The following is a 27,354-nucleotide window of genomic DNA, read 5'->3' as shown; positions in this document are numbered from 1 at the left end:
CTTATACGCTGGTGCGACATATATGTTTTTAACTTTTCATTGCGCATTTTTTGGCTGGTGCGACCTATAGTCCAAAAAATACGGTACACATCTGATGTTGCTCACCGTGGGCCGCAGTGTGCTCAGGGAGATTATGTGTTTGCTCAGACACATGAAAAATTAGAGGGAACATTGGTCATACATATTGTAGATATGGCACACAATCACAACTAAAAAGGTTAATTTACAGCATTACAAGTATTAATACATCATCCATGTGTAAGTAATGAATTAGATGTTAAAAAAAAAAAAAAAAAAAAAACATACACAGCAATACAAAATGTAACTTTAAAAAAAATAAAATAAAATTGCAGTACTCACTAAATTTGCACAGTGACATATGAGCGATTATCTTGAAAATGGAACTCCACTGTCTGGTCCTTCTAGTTCTTTTGATACTGTCAGAGGAAAATGAAGCCTGTAGATACAAGCACATTTAGTTTACAGGTAAATAACAAATATTCAATGACAGAAAGTTCACAAGTCACCCTTGAAATTCAGAAACACGAGCTAAAGTTGTCATGAAGACAAATTATCATTTAGATTTAGATTTCACTCACCTTTAACAAAGGTACAGTCTCGCAAGATGTCTTCTGCCTAGTCATGACCAAGGGTGCAAGTGTATCTGCTGCGCTTACCTCTTAACGCAATTAAACTTTAAATGAAGGCCAGTTGGAAAACCTAGATGTTTGGCCTGTATGAATTTGCGTAAATTAATGGGAGTCCTTGTGGCTCCAGAGGTCTTCCTGAAAAATGTTCCCACACCAGCTCAAGAGTCAATCACACTGAACAAATAAGATTAGTGAGGTTATACTAGTCGGCACAGCTCATTTCCTCCATCTTCACTCATTTTAATACCTGAAATTGCTCATTTGGTATTAATTAAAATCCTCCACACTGGCAGGTCAAATACCAGTAATTAACTCAGTGCACATAAACCACAAGATTGATTTAATTCAATATTCTATTGTTTTCTTTCAGCAGTCATCGTTATGATTGTTTATGTAATACAAACAATGATAAAATTCCCTGATCCAAACAATACAACTCATCATACAAAAGCAAGAAATTAAAATGATTTACCTTACTAGGAGACCTGCTGAATTTTACGGTCCTATACACCGTGGTTGCTTGTGCAGCAGAAAATCCAAAGAGGCACCTACAGTATCTGTATATGACATGGTTATAGTGTTGTGGACAACAAAGACTTATGAACCTGTCTTGCAAATGTAAGGTAGATCCAGTGCTGAGCAAGCACTGTTTGAGGTCAAAGGCAATGTTTTACTGTACATTTTTTTCAGTAAATGAAGAACACATATTGCAGGGGTTAAATAGTTTGTTAATGTATAATACGGATGCTGTGAGCTGACTTTAACTAAAACTGAGTTCGATAATTCTCTTGGTGATTGGATTTAGAGTGGGTTAGAGTTACTGAGTGCAATAATAAAAGTACACTGATCATAAGATACCCCAGGAATCCGTTGGGCTTGATGCCTGGATGCAGCACCTTATCATAGGCAAGGTACATACCGCAGGTCTTAATGCACAATTCCGATTTTTTGTCATATCTGTTTTTTTGGCATGCCCGTTCAGACTGCCTTTGTCCATTGAGCACGTTGAAGTATTACACATGTGCATTAAGTCGCAGTCCGGCAGGCACTGAGCGAACTGACCCGCATGCGCAGAAGCATCAAGACATCAAAACAAATGACCACACATGCTGGCTGTACATCATTCTTGGGTGATCATATTTTGATTTCCAAAAAGAGGACACAAATAACAGACATAAATATTCATGTTTAGTGTTTGTCCCAGCTGTCTCAGTGTCCTGCTAGCACCCTGGTGCCCTACACTCTGCCCTGCGCTGAGCGGTTGATGGGCCGTCGTGCTCCCGGGTGATCGTTAATCTCTCGCTAGGTCTCAGAGGCCCCAATAGAGACAGCAACACTTATTGTATTTGGTAGAACAGAACACCCTGCGATTTTGCAAGTGCTCCCACTTAGAAATGATGGGCGGGTTTGAAATTTTTATGGTAGGTGCTTGTCAACTGTGAGAGACAATCTAAAAAAAAAATCCTGAAATCACAGTGTATGATTTTTCAATAATTTATTGGTATTATACTACTGCAAATAAGTATTTCAACATCTGAGAAGATCAATGTTAATATTTGGTACAGTAGCTTTCGATTACAATTGCAGAGGTGTTTTCTGTAAATTTTCACCAGGTTTGCACCAAGTGCAGCAGGGATTTTGCACCAGTGCCCCACACAGAGCTTCTCTAGATCAATCAGGTTTCTGGGCCGTCACTGAGAAACACGGTGTTTGAGCTTCCTCCAAAGATCTTCTATTGGGTTTGGGTCTGGAGACTGGCTAGGCCCCTCCAGAACCTTGATATGCTTTTTACGAAGCCACTCCTTGGTAATTGTGGCTGTCTGCTTTGGGCCATTGTCATCTTGGAAGATCCCGTCTCGACCCATTTTCAATGCTCTAACTGAGAGAAGGAGGTTATTTCCCCAAATCTCACGATACATGCCCCTGGTTATCCTCTCCCTAAAATAACGCAGTCCTCCAGTCGCATGTGCAGAAAAATACTCCCAAAGCATGATGCTACCACCCCCATGCTTCACAGTAGGGAGGGTGTTCTTGGGATGGTACTCATCATTCTTATTCCTCCAAACACTATGAGTGAAATTAGGACCAAAATGTTCATTTGTAATCTCACATGACTTTCTCCCATGATTCCTCTGGATCATCCAAATGGTCATTGGCAACCTTAAAATAGGCCTAGACATGTGCTGGTTTAAGCAGGGGAGCCCTTCCTTCCATGCATGATTTTAAAGAATGACATCTTAGTGTATTACCAAAAGTAACCTTAGAAATGGGGGTCCCAGCTACTTTCAGGTCATTGACCAGCTCCTCCTGTACAGTTCTTGGCTGTTTCCTCACCATTCCAAAGATCAGTGAGACTCTACTAGATAGATCTTGCATGGAACCCCAGTCCGAGAGAGATTGACAGTCATGTTTGTATACAATTCTGTCTCCAGTGTCTTTGGAAAGCTCTTTGGTCTTGACCAAGTTAGTAATTGGAGTATTCCTGATTGTATGGGGTGGACAGGTGTTTATATGCAGCTAATTGCCTCAAACAGGTCAAAAAGTCAGACTCAAAAAGTCTACCTCCACTCCACTTATTCGTTGGACTTGTTAAAGGCGACTAACAGGCTCACAATTGTAACCCATAGACAGGCGTTCAACTACTTTTTTTGCAGCAGTATAATACAAATAAATTGTTAAAACATTATACAGTGATTTCTGAATTTTGTTTTTCTATAGATTGTTGCTCACAGTGGACAAGCACCTTCCACGAAAATTTCAAACCCGTCCATCATTTCTAAGTGGGAGAACATGCAAAATCGTTGGATGTTCAAATACTTATTTTCCTCACTGTATATACTGTATATTTAATTATGTTTTCACTATTCTTCTGTCTTTTCTTCCTTCCTCTCTGCCTCCCTGAAACCATTTTCTGTCCAACTGCTTTCTCTGAATAAACAACACAATATAAACAACCACAATGGTAGTACACCAAACTCCCATGTAGCACATTAAAACTGTTCAGTTTATAAAGACACTCAGATTTACATTCTCGGTGTCGAAGTAGCTGAACAGGACAAATTACACACATAAAAAAAAAGACCCTGCATTTTTTAACATGATCATGGAAGACCATTCCTCCATGGAGGATGAACATGATTTGGACTAAGAAATCCATACATTTATTTTCAACATCAGATGTAGGAAAGGGATCCTGCTATTGTTATGGCCAGTCTAGTATCTTTTACCCGTGGAGAACATTTGGTTCATCATAAAGGGAAAGGTGCGACACAGAAGACCCACGACAATTGAACAATTACAGGCCTGATTAAAGACACAAATGGGACAGCGTTTCTATTTATAAACTTGAGAAACTTGTGTTCTTGGTCCCCAGACGTTTGCATACTTGTAAGAGGAGGAGATGCCTCACAATAGTAAAAATACAAACTTGCTTTTGCGTGCATGGTGGAAGCCCTGGCTTTTTCTTTGACTTTTATTACATGAAAAAAAATCTTCTAGTTCAATTATACTGTAGTTCTGTAATTGATCTGGCATATTATAAAAAACAAAAGTCCACTAGAGTAGACTGTCTCAGTGCGGGAGAGGCGTTTCTCCTTTAAAATGACGTCACGATCCCGGAAGTAAACAGCTCACGTGACGTTTTGTTGATAGAAATCTTGAAAAAACTCGGGTGGGAATTGATCGATTTTATTGATGCTACCACTTACCAAGGTAATGTTTCTTTATCCTATTCGGACCCATGAACCTAGGAAACCACATTATTCTCATATCTTTTTACTCCCGACGATGTCGTCGTTTTGACTCCTCGACAACGCGAATATGAATATGAATGTGTATATGAATGAAGTATAAACCTTAGATTTGCAAATTTGCGACGAGTGGATTCGTAATCCAGATTTTTCAATGTAATTTGTAGCAAAACGCGTCGCTGCTTGTACGTTGGACGAAATGTCGCATTTGTATTTGTTATAGGGACACCTCATATTCAAAGTGTCAAATCAATGGAACAACTGTTTTAAAACTGCATGTCAAACATATTCGGTGGTTGAAGAAAAAGACAACCTATTGAATTCAAACAGTTAAAAGGTCAAGACGACTGGTCCGTGGCACTAAATCCTCGGCATTCATCTTGATGGTTGGGGAGTTAAAGATGCACAAAGTACTTGTACTTGTTGACCACATTATGAATTAAACCCTTTCCGTGACAATGAACAGCTATTCAAAGTTGACACTTTCTCAGACCAACACCTATTTTTTGGTGTTTTTTATTTTTATTTTTTTAAATTCAGTCATTAACAATATACATTTGTAAAATTATTAATCATTTTTGTATTTTTCATAGAATTTGGTTTATTATAAATTGACAATTTTTTTTCTCATAGTTCTTAACTCATTGCATGCCATTGATGGCGATAGATAGATAGATAGATAGATAGATAGATAGATAGATAGATAGATAGATAGATAGATAGATAGATAAAATAGATTGATTGATTGATTGATTGATTTTAACCAAGAAAAGTGGCTGTGAAAGCTCATGTGTGAGTGCCATTGAAAGCGCTAGGTCCAATCCATTTAGACCGGGAGGGGTGAATGAACAACTGCGCTTTCAATGAGTTTTAAATGAGTGCCCTGTAAGTGTTAAAAAAAAAAAAAAAATCACATATCGTGCATGAAAGGCCTGAAAATCATGTGTTTTGTGTAAAATCAAGTGCATGAAAATCACTGAGCTGAACGGGACGTGAATATATTCCTATAAAATTTTGACCCACTGGAATCTAAAATACAGCCTTTAATGAACTCACTGTGCCTTTTGCTTTATAGGTCTAATGCATGTGTGACTAGCCCTCTCACAGTGTCATGGCAGAGGTGCTGGGACAGTGGTGTTTATTTGGCCTTGGTGTCTTGTTGGCTTGGCTTGTTCTTTTCCATCTGCTTGTCAACATCTGGCTGTTGTGCGTGTTTACCAGCCTCCTGGTTGTACTTGGGGGCTGGTTGGGCTCACAGGCCATCTTGGAATCCAACAGTGTAATTCACCTGGAGCGATTTATCACTCTGGGACAGGTAAGTCATTGTTTATATTGGCATTTAAAAGTTTAGGTAAACCCAGGGTCCCCAATACTTTGCATATTGCTTACAATATACTAGAATAGGAGACCAATGAGAACAAACTGTTAGGCTTTCAAAACTCTGGTTTTTCCTTCAAAGTGGCCTTTTTAATGTTTACTATGGTGATCTGTGTTTGATGTTTCCATTTGTTTGATTGAAACATTGAAGAGGGGGCAAACTGTCCAAAAACAAAACGATTGAGAAGGGGGTAAATAGTTTATCATGGCACTGAGCAGTTTGACACCAGGTTTAATGATTAGTTTGAGCTCAACTATACTGCACCATCAATGTCATTGTGCTTTTTTTCAGATTTCTTCCTCCATGAAGGATGAACATGATTTGGACCAAGAAATCCACAATTCAGTGAGAAAGATTATCAGGGATTTTGTTTCCTCTTGGTACTCGGCTGTGTCCTCCGAAAGTGGCTTTGAAAAAGAAGTTCAAGAGGCCATGATTTCCATGGGCATGGAGTTAAAGATGCGTGCAAAGCAATTGGACAGAAAGGTACACATTTTGTAAGACATGCAGAATACATACATACATGCACTTTGCATATGTGCAAAAATGTGCATTTTTCATTTATTAAGAGTATGTACTGTATTTCCATTACTTAATTTATGGCTTTTCCCCCCTTGTCCTTAATGTAATCCACAGCAATAGATATATAATATAGACATTGACAACTCTAGTTCCAATTAAGTTGGGATGTTGTGTTACACATAAATGATCTGAACTGTCAAGTCTCCCAAATCTGAATTTATTCAGCTCTTACATCAGCAAAGAGCGAGAGAGCATAGTGTAGAGATGAGCGTTAGCGCCTAGCCTGAACTCTGCTTTTAGGGAAGAGGCGGGCTTGGCAACAGTCATAAAATCGGAGAAAAAAAACATAAAATCGGAGAAAAAAGGATAAGCCTGAGAAGGCTCGGATTTTTTTCTGTGCGCCAAATAATAATTTAAGCAATATCCATATTACATAAATGGCCGAGAGTCGGGGCAAACTGACCGTGTGCGCGCATGCCGTACACACATACAGTCGGTGCATGCGATCTATCAATCCATGTAAACTTTGAATATCAGACTAAGCTAAACGCTGATTATTTTTGTCTGTTATTTGTGTCCGCCTTTTGGAAATCAAACTATGATCACCCCAGAACGACGTAGAGCCACCATGTGTAGTCATTTGTTTCGATGCTTTTTTGTATGCGGGTAAGTTTGCTCAGCGTGTGTCAGACTGCGAATTAGTGTGCATGCGTAATACTTGAACAGGCTCAGTGAACAAAGGCAGTCTGAACGGGCACGCCAAACATCAGATATGACACAAATGGAATTGTGCATTAAGATCTGCGGTCTGAACCTAGCATAATTTTCAAAGTTTGTAGGTGGAATTCTTTCCCAATCTTGTTCGATGTACAGCTTCAGCTATTTTCCATTGCCGTATTTTACCCTTTTTAATGCGCTACACATTTTCCATGGGAGACAGGTCTGCACTATAGCAGATCACTATAGTACCTGCACTCTTTCACTACAAATGTGCAAAATGTAGTTTGGATTTGTGTTGCTGATATAAGCAGGGGCATCCATGAGAAAGACGTTGCTTGGATGGGAGCATACAGTGCTGCTCGAAAGTTTGTGAACCCCACAGCGATGGTCAGATTTTTTGTAAAAAAAACTAAAATAACCTTATTAAATGTTAAGTTATACCCAAATCCACAATACTGACATTCCAAATAATGGACTGAAACAAAAGAAATAGTTATATTGTCATTCTTTATTTAACAAAAGTGGTTGATTTAAGAAAAACTCAGATATCATGTGTGCAAAAGTATGTGAACCCCTTCAGTTAATAGGATATTGCGCCTCCTTTTGCAGAGATTACCTCAACCAAACGGTTTCTGTAGTGACTAATCAGCCTCTCACATCTACTTTGGGGGATTTTTGCCCATTCTTCCTTGCAGAACGCAGTCAGTTGAGAGAGGTTTGATGGGCGTCTGGCATGAACTGCTCGCTTCAGGTCCCGCCACAGCATTTCAATGGGATTTAGGTCAGGACTTTGACTGGGCCAGTCCAGAACACGAATCTTCTTCTTTTTCAGCCATTCCTTGGTTGTATTGCTGGAATGCTTTGGATCATTATCATGTTGCATGATCCACCTTCTGCCAAGCTTTAACTTCAAAACAGATGGCGTCAGGTTATGTTCTAGGATTTGACAATATTCCTCAGAATTCATGATTCCCTGGACTATGTGGAGTTGTCCAGGTCCTGAGGATGAAAAGCAAGCCCAGATCTTGACATTCCCACCTCCATGCTTCACTGTTGGGAGAAGGTTCTTTTGGTGGTATGCAGTGTTGACTTTTCGCCAGACATGGCGGTTTTGGTTGTGACCAAACAGTTCAATTTTGCACCTACATCAGTTGATGAAAACTCTTTTTAATTTAGTCTCGACAACACAACTGTTAAAAAAACAAAAAAAAACTACTGAATTGATTGATTAGGAAATCAGGTTGAAATAATAGAAAATTCCAAAATGTTGAGGGGGTTCACAAACTTTTGAGCAGCACTGTATGTTTCTCCAAAACCTGTATTTATCTTTCAGCATTAATCGTGCCTTCACAGATGTGTAACTTAACCATGCCTTCGACACTAACATAGCCCCATAACATCACATACTGTATGCTGGCTTTTGAACGCTCTTGACAACTTGGGTTGGGTTTTTGTCCTCTTTAATCCAAGTAACATAGCATTGCAGTTTTCCATAAAGAACTTAAAATCCTGATTTGTGTGACGACAAAGCAGTTTTCAGTAGGGTTGTTCCGATCATGTTTTTTTGTTCCCGATCGTTTTGGTTTGAGTATCTGCCGATCCCGATATTTCCCGATCCGATTGCTTTTTTTTTGCTCCCGATTCAATTCCAATCATTCCCAAAAAATGTTCCCGATCATATACATTTTGGCAATGCATTAAGAAAAAAAATGAATAAAACTCAATTCAATTGCTCCGAGTATCTTTTTTTATTGTCCAACATGACATTGTTCCACTGCTTTGGTTCAAAACAAAGCTTATCAGCACTGTGCCATAAAATATGTAAACAATAAACATGTTAAATAAACAGTTTTTTTTCGGTGCCACACTTTGTGAGTGCGACAATAAATGGCAGGGGAGGATGTTTGTTGTTATTATGAATCTTTAAACCAAAACTAAGTATAAGACATTTTGTCTGTAACGTTAAATACAATTAGAAAACGATTTAATTACAAAATATATATATACTAAAAAAAGGCATGTCCGATATTTTTTTGCCGATACCGATACTTTGAAAATGACGTGATCGGACCCGATCGCATCCCGATCGATCGGGACATCTCTAGTTTTCAGTGGTGGATGCCACCAAGGAATGTGTTAGCTGACAATGGTCTTTGGAAGTATTTTTGAGCATGTTCTGTGATTTCCATCACAGTAGCATTGTTCCACAAACGGGTACAGTGCAGTTTTATGGACCTTAAAATCAAGGGCATCCAATATATTTTTTCCAGCCGTGCCGCTTACATGCAGTGATTTATCCAGATTCTTTGAATCTTTTGATAATATTATGGACTCTAGATAAGTAAATTCCTTAATCCATTACAACTGTACGTTGAGGAACATTGACCTTAAACTGTTTGACTATTTTCTCATGCACTTGTTCACAAAGAGGTGAACCTCACCCAGCTTCGCCTGTGAATGACTGAGCAAATCATTGAAGCTCCTTTTACACCGAATCATCGCACCCCCTATTATCAATTATCCTGTTCATCTGTGAGATGTTCCAAATAGGTGTTTGATGAGCATTCCTCAACTTTCTCAGTCTTTTTTGCCACCTGTCCCAGCTCTGTTTGGAATGTGTTGCAGTCATAAAATTCAAAGTTAATGATTATTTGCTAAACACAATACAGTTTTTCAATATGAACATTAAATATCATGCCTTGTAGCATATTCAATTAAGTATAGATTTAACATAAGTTGCTTCTCATTGTACTGTGTTCTTTTTTATGTTTAACAGAGCATCCCAAATTCATTGGAATTGGGGTTGTAGATGGCAATGTTATTGTTGGTTATACTTTTTGGTACATATTATTACTCAATTACTCAAATTGCATTCTGGGTACAACCACAAATTAAAAACAAAACATCAAATTGTGTAAATATTTTTCCGAAAGATTTTTTTTTTTCTAGCAGACAACTTGGCCGATGAATGATGTGGAAGTGTATGGATTAAATTTGCCTCACGCATTTGTTGGCTTTTTGTTGTACTACTGCAGAAACTAACCCAGAGGATCTTGGAAATGTTTGGCTGCCATCTGCAGGACTACCTTCGAGCCAAGGAGCTTGTTGCCCAGCAGCAAATGTCTCCAACTACAAAAGGGAATAATGAGAGGGGAAAGTTGTGGTTGGCATATTCCAGAGTTACTACACCTCACTGTGTTATGACCAGTGAGACAGTGGAAGTCAATTACACTAGATCACTAGTGGACTTATTGCTGCACGTTTTGGTTCCCGCGCCTCACTTAGAAACGGACACCGGGCGATTTGTTGTGAGAGAGCTAATCACCTGCAATGTCCTACTCCCTCTTTTTGATAAAATATCTGACCCTGATTGGCTGAATCTTTTCTTAATAGACATAATTGACAGTTCTAATAAAGCCGACGAACTGAGTGGAGAAGATATTCTGGATTTGTCCTTACCACTTCCCCGTGCGGAACTGGACTTTAGTCTGGCCCAAGAGACCACATTCAAGCACCAAAACAATGCTGACGCCCCTCATCCAACAGCTCAAATAGAAAGAGACAATTATGTTGAGATGGTCACTCCTCAACACTCAACGCAGGATGTGGAACATTCAGAGGTTGACTGTCAACAGAATAATATCGAAGAAGAAACCCTGAAAAATTCTGTACGTGGAATCACCTCGAATCCGTTTTACCAAGAAAATGATTCTGACTTGGACTCTCCATTAGCGGACAACAGAGGGAGTTCCGTTGACTCTCTGGTCATGATAGGACAAGAGGATGATTTGTATGACCAACAGAAAGAATTTGGAACTGAGAGCAGTAATGGTAACGACTTGGAGGGTCTTTGCCCTGATCAACTAGATGCCTTCTGTCCTAGAGTCTTAGTACATTCAGAGACATATGAGCCTACAAATGGCTCACTGGAAAGAACAACAAGGAACATTCCCATCAGGAGCCAGCAGAACTTGGAGAGTGATGTCAGCTTCTCTTCAACAAACCAAGCAAGGGGGCTTCCTTTGGTTGTTGAACCCATCGGGAATGCAAATGATTTGACTGTCATGAGCCCATTGCATGGTTCTTCCCCATTGCCTTCATTCAGTTTTGAGCCACTAAGTAGCCCCGATGGACCAATCATTATCCAAAACCTTCGTATCACCGGCACTATTACAGCTAAGGAACACCGAGGCACCGGCTCACACCCTTACACTCTTTACACAATCAAGGTAAGATCTGTATGCCTTTTTTTTTTTTTGTCAACTTTTTTTTCTCTCAACCATAAATGTTCCTAAGATAAGGAAAAATAATACAGGTAGATGTTCATTATGCTTCAAATATAGCATTAAAAGCTCTGAAGTATCGTTTTGTATGTAATTAAAACAAAAAAAAAAACAAAAAACAAAAAAATATATATATATATACATTTTTTATATATATTTCTCTTTCTATGGCTCATTCAGCTTCCATTCTCATTCTTGTGCATCCAACACATGCTGTGACTATACAAAAATATAAACTTGTGTTTTTTTATTTTCTCAGAATCCAGACACCTTTATTTTACAATTTGTATAAAAAGTGCTGGGAGCACCAAATCCAGACATCGTTATCTTAGAATTCGTATAAAAGTGCTGGGAGCACCAATGTTCCCAACACTATTTTTTTTTAATGAACTCAATGCTAACTGTAGAGGCACTGATGCAGCTAAGCCAAAAATAAATTTCTTAATAAATCTAAAATTAAATCCCTTAGCATCATTTAGCCAAAACCACCGCTTATGTATATATGCATATTTATCAACTCCAAAATACATATACTGTATGTATGTGTAACATTGAGTGCTTATTTGATTTGTGCCTATTTGATTTGAATGTATTAAACGTTGGGTATTTGTGTATGATAAATATTAAAAAAAAAAAAAAAGAAACAAGTATTTTTTTTAGGGTAATGTAATAAAAAACAAAAAGGGAGATCCAGGCCTTGTCGTCAAAATCAGTGTTTCAACTCATATATGCGCTTCTGAAGGAATGAACAAAAGTTCTTATAAACATACTCCTAATCCATGTGAAAAGTTTTCACAGAAGAGTTGAGGTTCTTACAGCTGCAGAAGGTGAACAACTTTTGTAATAAACCCTATGAATTATGTTACTTAAATTCAAAAGTGACTCACGACCTGTGGGTGAAATCTTTAGGCAATATAGTGTATATACAGTAGGGCTGTCCCAAACAATTATTTTTCTCCCGATTAGTCTGCAGACTTTTTTAACGATTAGTCGACTAGTCTAATCATTTTTTTCAGTGATTTTCTTTCTTTCTTTTTTTTTTTTAACTAATCTTGCAATTAATTTTTTGTTGACTATTATTAATGAACAAAAACATTTTGGAACACTTGAATTATTTATTAAAGCACAAATAAACACATAAATAACAATAATAAATCACTAACAATTAGGTGAAATGCTGATGGCATTAACTAGTGCAAAAGAATGTAATGTCAACTCATTTACAATACTGTGACTTCACTTTTCCAACAGTATTCAAAACAATTCTTACTTTCTCTTTTTGTGGTATGTCTATATTGTTCCAAGCATTAGAGTGAGCACGAGCAGAGTAGATAAATAATTGTTACGTATCACTGGAGTGAAGTACGTGAAAAAAAAACTTAATGATGCACGATGACGCTGCAACGGAATATTAGGGCCAAATTTAAAAAAAAAAAAAAAAAAAGTCGTAATATTGCTATGAGAAACAAAAGTCCCATTATTACAATGGTGTAATGTACTGTAGCTGTGAGCTGCTGCGCACTTTACATACATGTCCTTTGCTGGGCGCTACGACGACGCATTGGTATAAATTCTTCTTTGATGTAGATGAAGCAAAATTATAAGGATTTCCTTTTTTGTAAAACCGATTGTAAAACACAAGACGCTTTCAATATTGTTGATTTTAACGGATGTGGCAATGCGCTACGTAAAGTACGTAGCTGCTTATTCAGCTACATTAGCCCAACATTAGCCCCTAATACTCTGTCGTACGACCCACATAATGCATTTCAATAAAAAATGTCGTTATATGGACCTACGATCCGTCAGCTTGTTGTCTCCTGTCGTCTTCCAAAACTATACCTGGGTGATGGCGCTTCAGGTGTTCATTCACGGCCGACGTGCTGTCGTGGTATGCAAGTTTGGTATTATACACACGACAGTGTAGTGTCCTTTGTTTCGTTGAAATAAGTCCATGCTTTGGTCACTTTTGTGCGCTTTTTTGGCTTTGTGTCGCTTTCCCCGTTTGAATCCAGAGTGTCCACCATTCTCAACTTTCCACACATATATTTTTTAACCCTTTATCAACTCATTTGCTCCCAAAAATGTATAAATGTGTTCTATTTTTAATGGCTTCAATGTCCCCAAAACGTATTTATACTCACCTTTTGCGTTTTTTTTTTTTTTTTTTTTTTTTTTTGACGAGGCATCTATAGGTTCCTATGTATCTAAGATACATTGCACACAGCTCAAAACCCAATTTAAAGCAATAAAACTGGCCACTGGAAGTCAGTAGTGCATTTGGTAAGAACTCATCTCGGGCCAAGAAAGGAAGTGAAGAAAAATAGTCGGGAAACGGATGTTGGAGGGATCTTGTGAAGACGTGTGAGAATTTGAGAAAAATGTGGAGAACGATCGGAAAAAAAAGACAAACGACACTGGAGGAGTGTTTTGAAAAGAAAACGAAACCATCGTCAAAGAAGGATTAAAAAAAAATCTATCTTGATGAGACAGACAGTGACGTCCACAAAAGCGTCAGGTTCCACACGCGTTCTGCGGAGCTCACATTGCGTTATTCCTTAGCCCGAGGTTAAAACTAACGATGAAGATGATGAAAAAAGTGAAACCGATCTTGATTCGAACTCATTAGAGCCACCTCATTCAACCGGGAGCAGCCGAGAGCATTCCCCGTTGTTATGTGTGCAAACAGTTCAACAATTCAAAAGTTTAGTTATGTGTAAATAAATGGTTACTTTGCGATCAAAAGCTCTATTTGTCTTGTTGTTTGTTATTTTGTAGAACGAAAACATTATTTAGATGTTTTGGACGTCAAATAAGCGAAAAATAGCGGTGTTAAAGTCAAATTTATGTTTGAAATGTATGCTTTCACAAAAAGCTCAATTTCTCTGTTTTTTGGAAAATTGCTCAAACTAAGCTATTTTCTAATGCTTATTTCTAAAGAATAGAAAAAGATATTAACTAACTTTTTTTCTGGTGAAATAAGAGAGTCTAATCTTTCTTTTGTTGGGTTCCATGTTTATATAGCAATAGAACAGAATTTTTTTGTGGGCCTTGCAAAATCAGTCAAAATCCAGTAAAACGGCCGGGAGCGAAGGACCTTGCTCCGGTGAAAATTGCTGGGAGTGAATGAGTTAACCGTCGACGGGATGGTGTGCTCGTCGACGCATTTACGCCATCGATGACGTCGACAACGTCCACTAGTCGGCCTAAGTCGGGACAGCTCTAATATATAGCATATATACATATATATATATATATATATATATATATACATTTTTTTTTTTTAAAGAAAGGGAGAGTGGATTTACCAAATGTATTTTTGTGATGATAGGCTATTGTAGAATTTTCAGCGGAATGTAATTTACAACAATCCATTGGATCACTTCTGTGATATTAAGTGATAGGAAACGTGTACGAACAACATAAAAACAGTGTAGAGCACCATTTTGTTGAAATGCTATTATTTGTTTATTCTTTTTTTTTTTTTCATGGCTTTCAGTATGAGACCGCAATGAGTTGTGAGAACCCTGGGCGTATTCATCCAAACTCAGAGGATGGGGACACATTGCACTCAGGTTTTGAAAGTCCATCTTCTGTTCAACCAGTTGCCTATCACATGGTCAACAGACGTTACAGTGAATTTCTTAACCTACAAGCACGTGTGGAAGAAAGAACTGAACTAAAGAAACTCATCAAAGGTAGGTTTGGAAGAGTATCCCATAATGAAATTTACAGTATAGCGATGCACGATAATACATTTTTCAACCGACACCGATAACCGATACTTTCGTCCTCGTTCCAACTAATAACCGATAATTTCAAGCCGATAATTACATAGAAAGGTTTATGTAAAAATTTAAAGTATATACAAGAGAAAATATTAATGTGCAAAAATATAATTCTTTGCTCTTTTTTTCAACATCAAATGTGAACATGTAAATTCCATCATCTAAATAAAGACAGACTGTCTGACATTGTGTAATGGTAAACTTTTGGCAACAATTACTTGGAGTAAATACGTAAGTTGCACAAAAATGCCTTTAAAAGTAAGCCTTTCCTAACAAATAACATTACTACACTGCAAAAACACACCTCCTTAAAACCAGTCAGTTTTAAGCGTAAATCTATTGGAAATAAGTGAAATTATCTGCCAGCGCTTCAAGTGTATTTCACTCAGATTTCTTGAAGAAAAATAGCTGGCTGAAAATAAGATGGACAGCCTTATTTTAAGAAAAAAATTATGATACTTAATCCTAAAAAGACTTGTTTGTCAGAAATGTTCTTTATTCAAGAATAGGTATGGTTCAAAACATTATTTGAAAGCAATTTTTTCTTGATTTAGGTGAAAAATTACCTTTTCTTTTTTTAATTTTTTATTTATTTATTTATTTTTAGACGTATGGGTTTAATAACAAATGGCAATATTTTCTTCTAGTAAGTGGAATAATCTGGGGCATTCATCTGTTAACTAGTCTTTACCACTCAAAACAAGATGGGGGGGGAAATTATTTGACTAGATTTAAGAAGAATGATCTGATTAAGACGTAATAAATTTACAGCGTACTGAATGGATTACTGATCGGTCACTTCTTTGTGAGTGTGGTTTGGTGCATGTTGAAATTATCATCTAACCATTGTGCAGTCATGATAAGCATGCTTACTTGACAACTCTTGTCCAAATGTCCGTGGTGAAACTGATGGGATCGGCATGTTTTTCACGAATAATGGTGGTCTTGTGGTGGTCTCATTATTTTTTGATCCGGGGCTTGGGCTCTCGGGTCACTTCGGTAAAAAAAACGTCTCTCGTCCGGCATCCCCTCCTGCCTGTGCCCTTCAGTCCTTCCGGCCGCCAAATTAGCACCCGTGCCAGGCCTCTGTCTGGCTGTAGTGCTCGATGAGTCGAACTGGAGATGAGTGGCGGCGGCAGCTATGTTTGTACCGGATATCCGCCCGACCCGGCCGGCTCGCCGTGGCGTATTCGGGGCCTGCCGCTGCTCCGGACGGAGGCGCGTGCCTCGCGTCTCGCACACTGTGGGGGAACGCTCAAGGAACCGGGGTGTTCCCTGGAGGTCCACTGCCGGGGAACCGGACTTGGCCCGTCTACCCGCCCCGCCTATGGCGAGGCGGCGGTGGCTTGCCGGACCGGCCAGAGCGGCGGGCTCCGTCAGAAGACTGCTACTTGTCGACTATTGGTCTGATGGAGTTTACCACCCGCTTTGGGCTGCATTCCCAAACAACCCGACTCCGGGAAGGCCGCAGCATCTCTCCAAGTTTAGTTTATTTATGTTTTCCTTTAGCATTCGCGATAGCAGCAGCCTCGTATTCGTTCCAAAAATCTTTGTGATGCAGTTTTAAATGGCTGATTGGGTTAGTGGTGTTGAATGAGGATGCTTTCTTTCCGCCTTATGGAACTTCTGCAGTGCATGTTTTGCAGACGGTGAGAGCGTTGTTTGTTTCACACACGGAAATATCAACCCACGCTAGTGACAGAGCCGCCATGATATCGCCTCAAACCTGTTGTGTAACGCCGCCATCTCTATGACGCCGTACTCCTCAATTCCTCCTCCCTCAGGGGCTTCAGAGAGGGGAGGGGTTGAGCAGGCGGCGGTGGAGAATTGGACAAAACTGCTTCAGTTGCGCACATTTGGAGGCTTAATCAAGTATATAATAATCGGATTGCATTATCGGCTAAATTTTTTCAAATCTGGATTATCTGTGCCATTATCGGCGGATAATTATCGGTAACCGATATAATCGGGCATCTTTAGAAATATACCCATGATTTTCAGCAATCATGCACTTGTTGTATTTGAATATGTATGTCACATATAAATTGTACTTTTTTGGCTTGAAGGTGTCAAAGGTCCAAAGAAAATATTCCCAGACATGCCCTTTGGAAACATGGACAGTGAGAAGATAGAGGCCAGAAAAGGAATGCTTGAGACCTTTCTGAAGGTGTGTACCATACTGTATTTGTTAAGTCTTTTTGTGCCCAATATAAAAGTTACTTCTCGAATTAAAGCATTTTTTTTACTCCAACTCTGCAGCATCTTTGTGCTATTCCTGAAATAGCCAACAGTGAACAGATGCAGGAGTTCCTGGCTCTAAATACAGATGCCCGGATTGCCTTTGTCAAGAAACCTTTTATAGTTTCACGCATTGACAAGGTCTGTTGGTGGTCATCTCATTGTGTTAACCATAACTCACAAGTTTACTAGTATATGCTTACTGGCTGGTCTTCAATTTAATTCACAATGGTGAGATTTTTTTGGGGGTGATAAAAAAGTTTTAAATTTGAATCCGTAAATTAGGACATCAATACTCAAATCAATAAAACCATCAAATTTTATTTTTAGGGTTTAGACACAACCACAATGGATTTGAATGAATCAAAGTTTATACGAGGTTTTTTACATCCAAACCAAATGAAATATATAACCATTTTTAGTTGGCACAAGTAACTTTCCATTTTTAAGGGACCAAAAGTAATGGGACAATTGGCTGTTCAGCTTTTCTATTAGGTGGTATGTGTTTTCCTCTCATCCCATTTGCGTGTAGATTAAAGGTCTAGAATTGTCAATGGCCAAGTCAATCAATCCCCTGATATGAATAACATTAAATATTGACTGACTGAATTGAAAGGAAATTGCCTGAAGAACAAGCAGGAGCAGATGACGGTTACAGTAGAGGTCTGTCAAGGCATCACCAGTGATCAAATCTAGCGCCTGACATAGGGGTGAAGCTATCAATTATTTAAGTTAAGTAGCGCCTGACATAGGGATGAAGCTATCAATTATTTAAGTAAATTATTAATCTATCAATTAGTTATTTTGAATAATTGACTACCGTATTTTTCAGACTATAAGTCGCAGTTTTTTTCATAGTTTGGCTGGGGGTGCGATTTATACTCTCGAGCGAGTTATGTGTGAAATTATTAACACATTAATATGTCATTTCTAGAGCTGTGAATCTTTGGGCACCTAACGATTCGTTTACGATTCAGAGGCTCCGATTCGATTATAAAACGATTATTGATGCACCCCCCTCCTTTTTTTTAAAAAAAAAAAAATTTTTTTTTAAATTTTTTGTACATTACTTCCAAAATTGTTCAAAAATCCTCCCAGGCTAAACCAAACTACTATTTCAGCATCAAGTTAACATATAACAGTAAACAAATATACAAAAATAACAGTAAATAAAAAACTCCAGTCCCCATTCTCTATCAGCAGCTTTAAACTACATTCAATTAATTTAATGTTGTGAATCAACTGTTACAGTTGTTAAAATTGCTCCCGTTATGCCATAATTTCCCTTCAGTCTACTTTTGTCAAAGTTTTAAAACTATTTCATCATTTAAAGATAGATTCAAGACAAGATTCTGCCGTTTTAGGAGTATTTTAGATAAAAAGTTAATTAGGTTTGCTACAACAGAGCCTTCTAGAGAGGTCTACTGCTTTAAGATGGCGGCTGTTTACTTACGCCGGAAAGTCTGTCATTTCGCATCTCTGTTCAATAATACATGTTCTAACACCGACGTCGTCTGTCATTTTGCATCTAGTTCTACATATATATGATATCTACTGTAGCCGTATGTTTGTAGCAACTAGCAACTGGGCGTTGTTTGTAGCGGCTGTCAGCCGCAGTCAGGTATGATTGTTTTTTTTATCCAGCGGTATGAGTTGAACATGATATTTACTCTCGGTCCGTTCCTCACTGCGTCCCAAAGACCGCGCTGACTGTGTTTTACTTTCGCTTTACCTGGTATAATCCAATAATCAGAATTCGTATATTTGTGAATCGTTCTCGAATCTTCCACGGCCGAATCGCGAATAATCTAAGAATCGGAAATTTCGCACGCCTCTAGTCATTTCACATGTTATTTAGGAGTTTTGCAGTGACACTGATGGTTTGGTAAACTTATTAGCATGTTCTTTATTCTATAGTTATCTGAATAACTTAATAGCTATGTTACGTTAACATACTGGCCACGTTCGCATTTCGTTTTTCATGTGTCATGTAATATTATCATACTGTACACTTATTCAGCATGTTGTTCTCTATTGTATTTTTATTTTAAATTGCCTTTCAAGATGACATATCTATTCTATGTGTTGGATTTTATCAAGTAAGTTTTCCCCCAAAATGCGACTTATACTCCAGTGCGACTTACTGGTTCTTCTAAAAAAAAATAGTATATTGTGATAAAGTTCATTATTTTCTGTAATGTACTGATAAACATTGGACTTTCATATATATTAGATTTGTTACACAAAACTGAAGTAGTTCAAGCCTTTTATTGTTTTAATATTGATGATTCTGGCAAAAAAGTCAAGAAAAAACAAAAATCCCTATCTAAAAAAATTAGCATATAATGAAAAGGTACTCTAAAGAAGCTACTAACCTAATCATCTGAATCAACGAATTAACTCAAAACCCCCGCGAAAGATTCCTGAGGCTTTTAAAAACTCCCAGCCTGGCTCATTACTCAAAACCGCAATCATGGGTAAGACTGCCGACCTAACTGCTGTCCAGAAGGCCATGATTGACACCCTCAAGCAAGAGGCTAAGACACAGAAATGAATTTCTGAGCGAATAGGCTGTTCCCAGAGTGCTGTATCAAGGCACCTCAGTGGAAAGTCTGTGGAAAGGAAAAAGTGTGGCAGGAAACGCTGCACAACCAGAAGAGGTGACCGCACCCTGAGAAAAATTGTGGAGAAGCCAGGGCCGATTCCAGACCTTGGGGGACCTGCAGAAACAGTGGACTGAGTCTGGAGTAGAAACATCCGAGCCACCGTGCACAGGCGTGTGCTGGAAATGGGCTACAGGTGCCGCATTCCCCAGGTCAAGCCACTTTTGAACCTGAAACAGCGGCACAAGCGCCTGGCCTGGGCTACAGAGAAGCAGCACTGGACTGTTGCTCAGTGGTCCAAAGTACTTTTTTCAGATGAAAGCAAATTTTGCATGTCATTCGGAAATCAAAGTACCAGAGTTTGGAGGAAGACTTGCGAGAGGAAATGCCAAAATGCCTGAAGTCCAGTGTCAAGTACCCACAGTCAGTGATGGTCTCGGGTGCCATGTCAGCTGCTGGTGTTGGTCTACTGTGTTTTATCAAGGCCAGGGTCAATGCAGTTAGCTATCAGGAGCTTTTGGAGCACTTTATGCTTCCATCTGCTGAAAAGCTTTATGGAGATGAAGATTTCATTTTTCAGCACGACCTGGCCACTCCTCACAGTGCCAAAACCACAGGTAAACGGTTTACTGACCATAGCAATACTGTGCTCAATTGGCCTGCCAACTCTCCTGACCTGAACCTCATAGAGAATCTGTGGGGTACTGTATTGTGAAGAGGAAGTTGAGAGACTCCAGACCCAACACTCTGAATGAGCTTAATGCCGCTATCGAAATATCCTGGGCCTCCATAACACCTCAGCAGTGCCACAGGCTGATTGCCTCCGTGCCACGCCGCATTGAAGCAGTCATCTTTGCAAAAGGATTCCCGACCAAGTATTGAGGGACAATGCGTCCCACAGCTTTTAAAAACATCGCAGTGCTTATAGGACTCATAGCAATTTGATTTTATTTATATAATTATTATTTATATCTTTTTTTTTTTTTAATGGTAGTGAGGATGGTTAAGGAGATGCAAGACAAAGAAATAAGTGCAATAACATTTATTTTGGCTCGCTAAGATTGCACTTTCAAAAGAGCATTAAATGTGAATAGAAAATAAAATACCTTAGTTTTCATTAAACTATTCAGAATTGCACTTTGATTTCACAAGAGCAAGAAATGCATTTAAAATAGCTGAGCCTACCCCAACGGCGTAAAAAATATATTAATGTGGATCCAAGTACAGCAAAAGAACAATTGGCTAACTTGCATAGGAAAAGTCCGCTCGCTTAAATGCTATAGTTATATATATACATTTACATATATATATATATATATTTTTTACAATGCTCTTAACAAATCGTTCAAACAGATATTCACACAAAACACTGCTAAATATACCTAGAAACTAAATTACGAATGCATAAACAAACATATTACCTTAAAAAATTACAATCTTATGTTTGTCTTAACAGGGAGCAGCCGGATTAGCCATGCTTGATAGATGAGTTATGTCATATTGACTGTTGCATCTAGAGGGCAGTGCATCTACCCAAATCAATAAAACGAAATGCAACACTTTAAAAAAAAAAAAAAAATCATTACAACACCACTCTAACTAAACAAATAATCGAAGCAGCAAAATTGGATTTAAAGCTTTTTTCTAATTGAATTACTCGATATAATCGATTAATTGCTGCAGCACTAGTCTGACGATACCTATGTATTGCCTATTTTGGACTGTAATTAAGTAACTGTGAAGGATTTACAAACAAGTTTCATGAAGTCAAAGTGTGATACGGTATATCATTTTTAATTTGTCACATTGATGGAGCGGTGTAGTAATTTCAACAGTTTGTCAACCATGGCATGAAAACTTACTTAAAATTTTACTCACTACAGTAGACTCGGGAGACTAATGGGAACATATAGTGGCATGAAAATGATGACAAAGTTTTCATGCTGCTACATACAAACTGTTGTGATTTCTTCACTGGGCACCAGTTAAGTCAGTTAACCTAAGTTGTTTTACTGTTTAGAGCCAAAAAAGAGAATTGTTTTGGTGTCCAAATATTTATAGACCTGACTGTACTTGCACATCTTCAAATTCATCATGTAATGTTCTGTTTTCCAATATAGTTAAAAAGAAAGTACAGTAATTCTGCATATTGTAGTAGGTTGATACAATTGCTAAGCACCTTTATTTTGCCATCAAAATATTCATCACTATGAAATCGTCTTAAATGGATAGTTATGTTTGCATTGCTTGTATGATTGTGTATTTATGCAGATTGTGGTGAATGCAATTGTGGACACACTGAAGACAGCATTTCCTCGTTCAGAGCCTCAGAGCCCAACTGAGGAAAATGAAGGAGAGGTGGATGGGGGAAAACCTATTACTGACAAAAAGAGCAAGTATGTTTGTTATGCAGAGTTAAACATGAAAAAAGAAAATGCCTTGAACATTCTAAATGTAACTTTTGAGAGAAGCTTTACCTGACACCGATGAGAATTTAATAACACTGGCCAGCATTTTTTTTTTTTTAAATTATTACATTTATCTGTTATTTCTTTTGCATTAATCGAGTATAATCTTTCAGGGGTAAGTTTAAATGGACAGAATCTAAATTTAAGAGTCTAGCTATGACCCTCATGTTATTTAGCGATACCATACAAAAACACAATTGAGCTTTTGATGGCAATTTCTGATTTCTTCTGGATCTTAAACCAAATTTTGTGGGTACTAACAATTAAAGCCAAGACCATGAATAAAAACATAATAATAGGACAGGGATTGTCAATTTTCAAAAACTAACAAAACATACAATTAGGTCTATACTAGCTGAATGTTTGCATTATGTTTGCTATTTTTACATCTTTTTCTGTGAACTACTACCAGCCCTTCAAATATAACATTTGCCAAATGTGGTCCAATGTTAAAAGTAGAATTTTTATTGCAACGCATTATTGAGTGTTTGTACTTTACAAAACTAGGTTGTTTGTTGTCTTATTTCAACTCACCAGTCATACAATTTTGAAAATTACATCAATTATGTATTAACGCATTACATACATTGAAGAATGCTTTTCTGTTCAAAAGTCAACATTACGAACAAGGAATTTCTTTGTGCTAACTTCCAGATCCCGTCTGAAATTCTCCAGCAAAAACATCCCATTTTTGAATGGCTCAGATATCGAACAACCTGTGTTGTTTAGCTTGGAGCAAACCCATACTGTAAGTTATTAAACGATCACAATTTGTCCATAGGGGGCTTTGTTTCACCATTGAACGGTTTCATCTACTTTGAAGCTTGTTATCTTTCACTACAGATGTTTAATGGAATGTCTTTGGAGGATCTGCAAAATTTTATATACAAACAAGAGAATCTGTCTATCACTTTAACACCAAATTGTGCGGAAGGTCCAACCATGACACAATACGGACATTGCCAGCAAGACTGTACCATTGGAAAAGAAAGTCAAGGAAATGGTGAGGCAGGAGAGAGTGTGACACTTGATGATTTCGTGGTGTTGCTCTTATGGCTGGTGAATGTGAGTGCATGCAGGTCAATCCCCCTAGCTATAGTTTGAGCATAAGCTGTCAATAAACAACATATATATTTTAATGTGAATGTAGCACATTCCAAAGCAGATTCTTAACGATCTTTAAAATGTATAACATTTAGCAGAAAAAAATACATGATTGTGGCACCCATGTCCCAGTGACAAGATGCAATATTGTGATCTATGCACATGAGGGCAGCGTTGGTCATTGGATGAAGCAGAGAAACCTTAGCTGCATCACTGCATTATAAAATGGCATGCTTACTATCTGAAGCAATATTTTTTTTATATTTGACTTACTAGTATATGGTATTTGATATGGCTCTCAAATTTTCTTTGCAGCTGGCACAGGTGCAGCTGAGATGGAATTGGCTGACGTAGCATTGAACATCCTGTGTCTGCTCATGAGAGAACAGTGGAGCTGGCTGTGCACTGAGAACATTCAAAGGACCATCAGACTGCTATTTGGAACCCTAATTAACAGGTAATATTGATGTACTGTAGTGTTAAGATGCTACCTATAAAGAAAATAGGCTAATAAAGCAAGCATATTTAATACTGTTAAAATGGTCAATCGCCCTTAATCATCAAAAGACGTCAAAACCTTTAAGAAACCATTAACACTAAATTAAATAAGTTTTCATTAGAAGTGAAAAGAAATTGTTGCAGTCAATGGTGACATCGCCTGATCTAACCTTCCTTATGAACAAGGTAAAAAAAAAAACTATAGAGTGTGTCTTTACCAGAGGTGGGTAGAGTAGCCAAAAATTTTACTCAAATAAAAGTAGTCATCCAAAAAATGTTCTCAAGTACAAGTAAAAAAAAGTTTCCAGTGAAAAGAATACTCAAGTAATGAATAACATTTTGAGTAACTGCTTGTTTTTTTTTAATTTTTTTTTTTTTAAACAATGGTAATTTTTTTTCTCTCAGCCAGAGGTTGCGCTAGACTTTTTCGTTGTCTGTCATTTTGACTGACAGGGTCATAAAAATCCGGTCATAATCTATTTTTACCTGTCACTTAATTTTTTAAAACGATAATAATGACATTGTGGTGACCCTTTGTTTAGCATAATTCACTTTCCGTACTTGTGTGTCCATTTGGCCAAGCGCGTTACCGGCTACGACACAGTCATGTGACAGAGACTCTTAAGAGCCGGGCGCGTTCCGGCTTGAATAGACAGTTCACAAAGAGCAGCAGAGCTACAGCGGCTGGACACAGCAATTCCAGCTAACAAGACTCTTAACATTGCATACCGCTTCAACATATTCAATAGTATTTAGTTTTCATTTATTTTCAATTAATTTTCTGTCCGAACAAGCTTAACAGAGAATCCACACCGTGCTATCACACATCAAGCAGATGAGTAAGTAACTTTTTCTCCGCAGTGACAAAAACAGCTGACTGTGGCCCCTGTAGGTAGCCACCGTTTGTCCCTAATAGGAAATGAATGGAAATCGTGTACGAAGGAGATGTTTACAGAGCTAAACCTACCAATTCTCTCCGAAAATGATGTGCCTGGTGCCAAATTCACTGGCAAAGATGTGGAAGAACATAAAAATGTTCAGTTAAAGAGATGGCTATAGTGTCGAAGGCTGAAAAAGACGAAAAAAAAACGAGCCGACCTAAGCATAGCTTTAGCTTTTTTATCGACGCGACTGACAATGACATTCTCCTCTTTCAACAAGCTATCCTTTACCATCAGCCCTGTCTTTCTTATATATCCTCTGGTTGTCCTACGTCTCTTACCGTTCTTGGGGGTAATTTAGTTAGCTTTGTGTAGCGATCGCAAATGCTACTCAGTGACAGCCAACGAACACTTTTAATTTTTTCATTGATAACACATCTTAATTCTATAATTTATTTACACTTCCCCCTTACTAAAGTTGTTTTTTATATATATATATATGACAGAAACGGTAACAGTGGCAGTCAGATACCATTGGTAATTCTTTTCAGGTCATTCATTGTCAGACAGAAGCAGTACAGCACAACGTTACGCTAAAAGAATGTTAAAAATATAAAAATGGCTTACCTCTTTGTCCTCTGAAAGACCATGCCAACCCAACATAATGTTTACAGCTTATGAAACGTGAATGGATTCGCAGAGCTGGTGTTAAAGTCCGCGCAAGTTGATTCGGTCTTCACATTTTTTCCGCTCGAGTTTTTGGTTTCCGGAAACGTATGAAGAAAACATCCTTCATGTGTCGTAATGTCTAGAGTCGTTTCTACAAGTTCCAAAAAAGCTATGCGTGATCGGCATGTTCATTACCGGAGAAAAGTAGCACTTTTTACGTTGGGTCTATGCGAAGGTGGGTCTATAATGTCCCACTTCGGCTTTACTTCCGCTTTACGATGCGAAGTCACGGTCTAAAAATAGCCTGCGTGCGGTACGCCATTGCGTGCCCGCTTGTGCAGTCCCTCTTTTTTCACCTCTTTTATCAACACCATCGTCGTTTTGGGGCTTTTTGAAGAAACTTCGGACACTCAGTTGCCTTGACATTTTTCCGAGTAAGGCCAATGACGTCATGCATCAAGAGAGACAATAGCTAATTAATATGCCCACTCGCCACCCTGTGGTCTGGGGTGTGAATTGCAACCTGTCAAAATGACGGATGGACTTCAATTTTTTCCATCACCGTTTTAAAAAATCGGTCAACGACGGAAAATATTCGGTTAACGCGACCCCTGCTCTCAGCACAAACTTATCTACAGTTGTGGTCAAAAGTTTACATATACTTGTGAAGAACATAATGTCATGGCTCTCTTGAGTTTCCAGTTATTTCTACAACTCTGATTTTTCTCTGATAGAGTGATTGGAACAGATACTTCTTTGTCACTAAAAACATTCATGGAGTTTGGTTCTTTTATGACTTTAATATGGGTGAACAGAATAAAGTGATCAAATCTGCTGGGTCAAAAATATACATACAGCAGCGCTAATATTTGGTAACATGTCCCTTGGCCATTTTCACTTCAATTAGGCGCTTTTGGTAGCCATCCACAAGCTTCTGACAAGCTTCTTGTTGAATCTTTGACCACTCCTCTTGACAGAATTGGTGCAGTTCAGTTAAATTTGATGGCTTTCTGACATGGACTTGTTTCATCAGCATTGTCCACAAGTTCTCAACAGGGTTTAAGTCAGGACTTTGGGAAGGCCATTCGAAAACCTTAATTCTAGCCTGATTTAGCCATTCCATTACCACTTTTGATGTGTGTTTGGGGTCATTGTCCTGTTGGAACACCCAACTGCGCCCAAGACCCAATCTTCGGGCTGATGACGTTAGGTTATCTCGAAGAATTTGAAGGTAATCCTCCTTCTTCATTATCCCATTTACTCTCTGTAAAGCACCAGTTCCATTGGTAGCAAAACAGCCCCACAGCATAATACTACCACCACTGTGCTTGACGGTAGGCATGGTGTACTTGGGGTTAAAGGCCTCACCTTTTCTCCTCCAAACATATTGCTGGGCATTGTGGCCAAACAGCTCGATTTTTGTTTCGTCTGACCACAGAACTTTCCTCCAGAAGGTCTTATCTTTGTCCATGTGATCAGCAGCAAACTTCAGTCAAGCCTTAAGGTGCCGCTTTTGGAGCAAGGGCTTCCTTCTTGCACGGCAGCCTATCAGTCCATGGAGATGCAAAACACGCTTGACTGTGGACACTGACACCTGTGTTCCAGCAGCTTCTAATTCTTGGCAGATCTGCTTTATGGTGATTCTCGGTTGAATCTTCACCCTCCTGACCAATTTCCTCTCAGCAGCAGGTGATAGCTTGCGTTTTCTTCCTGATCGTGGCAGTGCCAAAACAGTGCCATGCACTTTATACTTACAAACAATTGTTTGCACTGTTGCTCTTGGTGTTGTTGTTCTGTTATTGC

At 38.4% G+C, this 27,354-nt stretch overlaps 1 protein-coding gene across 4 annotated transcripts in view; it reads left to right on the top strand.

The window, feature by feature from the left end:
* The first annotated feature begins 4,259 nt into the window (after nt 1-4,259).
* The window catches only part of LOC130917309 (sorting nexin-19-like), a 124,639-nt gene continuing 101,544 nt past the window's right edge, over nt 4,260-27,354 (top strand). For all 4 annotated transcript variants that reach the window (XM_057838571.1, XM_057838570.1, XM_057838568.1 and 1 more), the window contains exons 1-11: nt 4,260-4,361; nt 5,475-5,714; nt 6,069-6,263; nt 10,055-11,248; nt 14,802-15,000; nt 17,157-17,257; nt 17,350-17,469; nt 22,203-22,327; nt 23,054-23,147; nt 23,243-23,402; nt 23,819-23,960. In XM_057838571.1, coding sequence (XP_057694554.1) covers nt 5,511-5,714; nt 6,069-6,263; nt 10,055-11,248; nt 14,802-15,000; nt 17,157-17,257; nt 17,350-17,469; nt 22,203-22,327; nt 23,054-23,147; nt 23,243-23,402; nt 23,819-23,960 — 2,534 coding nt within the window. In that variant the 5' untranslated portion in view covers nt 4,260-4,361; nt 5,475-5,510. The remainder of the gene's footprint in view (nt 4,362-5,474; nt 5,715-6,068; nt 6,264-10,054; nt 11,249-14,801; nt 15,001-17,156; nt 17,258-17,349; nt 17,470-22,202; nt 22,328-23,053; nt 23,148-23,242; nt 23,403-23,818; nt 23,961-27,354) is intronic.

The sequence above is a fragment of the Corythoichthys intestinalis genome, chromosome 6 (genome assembly GCF_030265065.1).
Source record: "Corythoichthys intestinalis isolate RoL2023-P3 chromosome 6, ASM3026506v1, whole genome shotgun sequence".
Taxonomy (NCBI): domain Eukaryota; kingdom Metazoa; phylum Chordata; class Actinopteri; order Syngnathiformes; family Syngnathidae; genus Corythoichthys; species Corythoichthys intestinalis.
The sequence above is the reverse complement of the archived record's forward strand: the minus strand, read 5'-3'. Positions and strand labels throughout refer to the sequence as shown.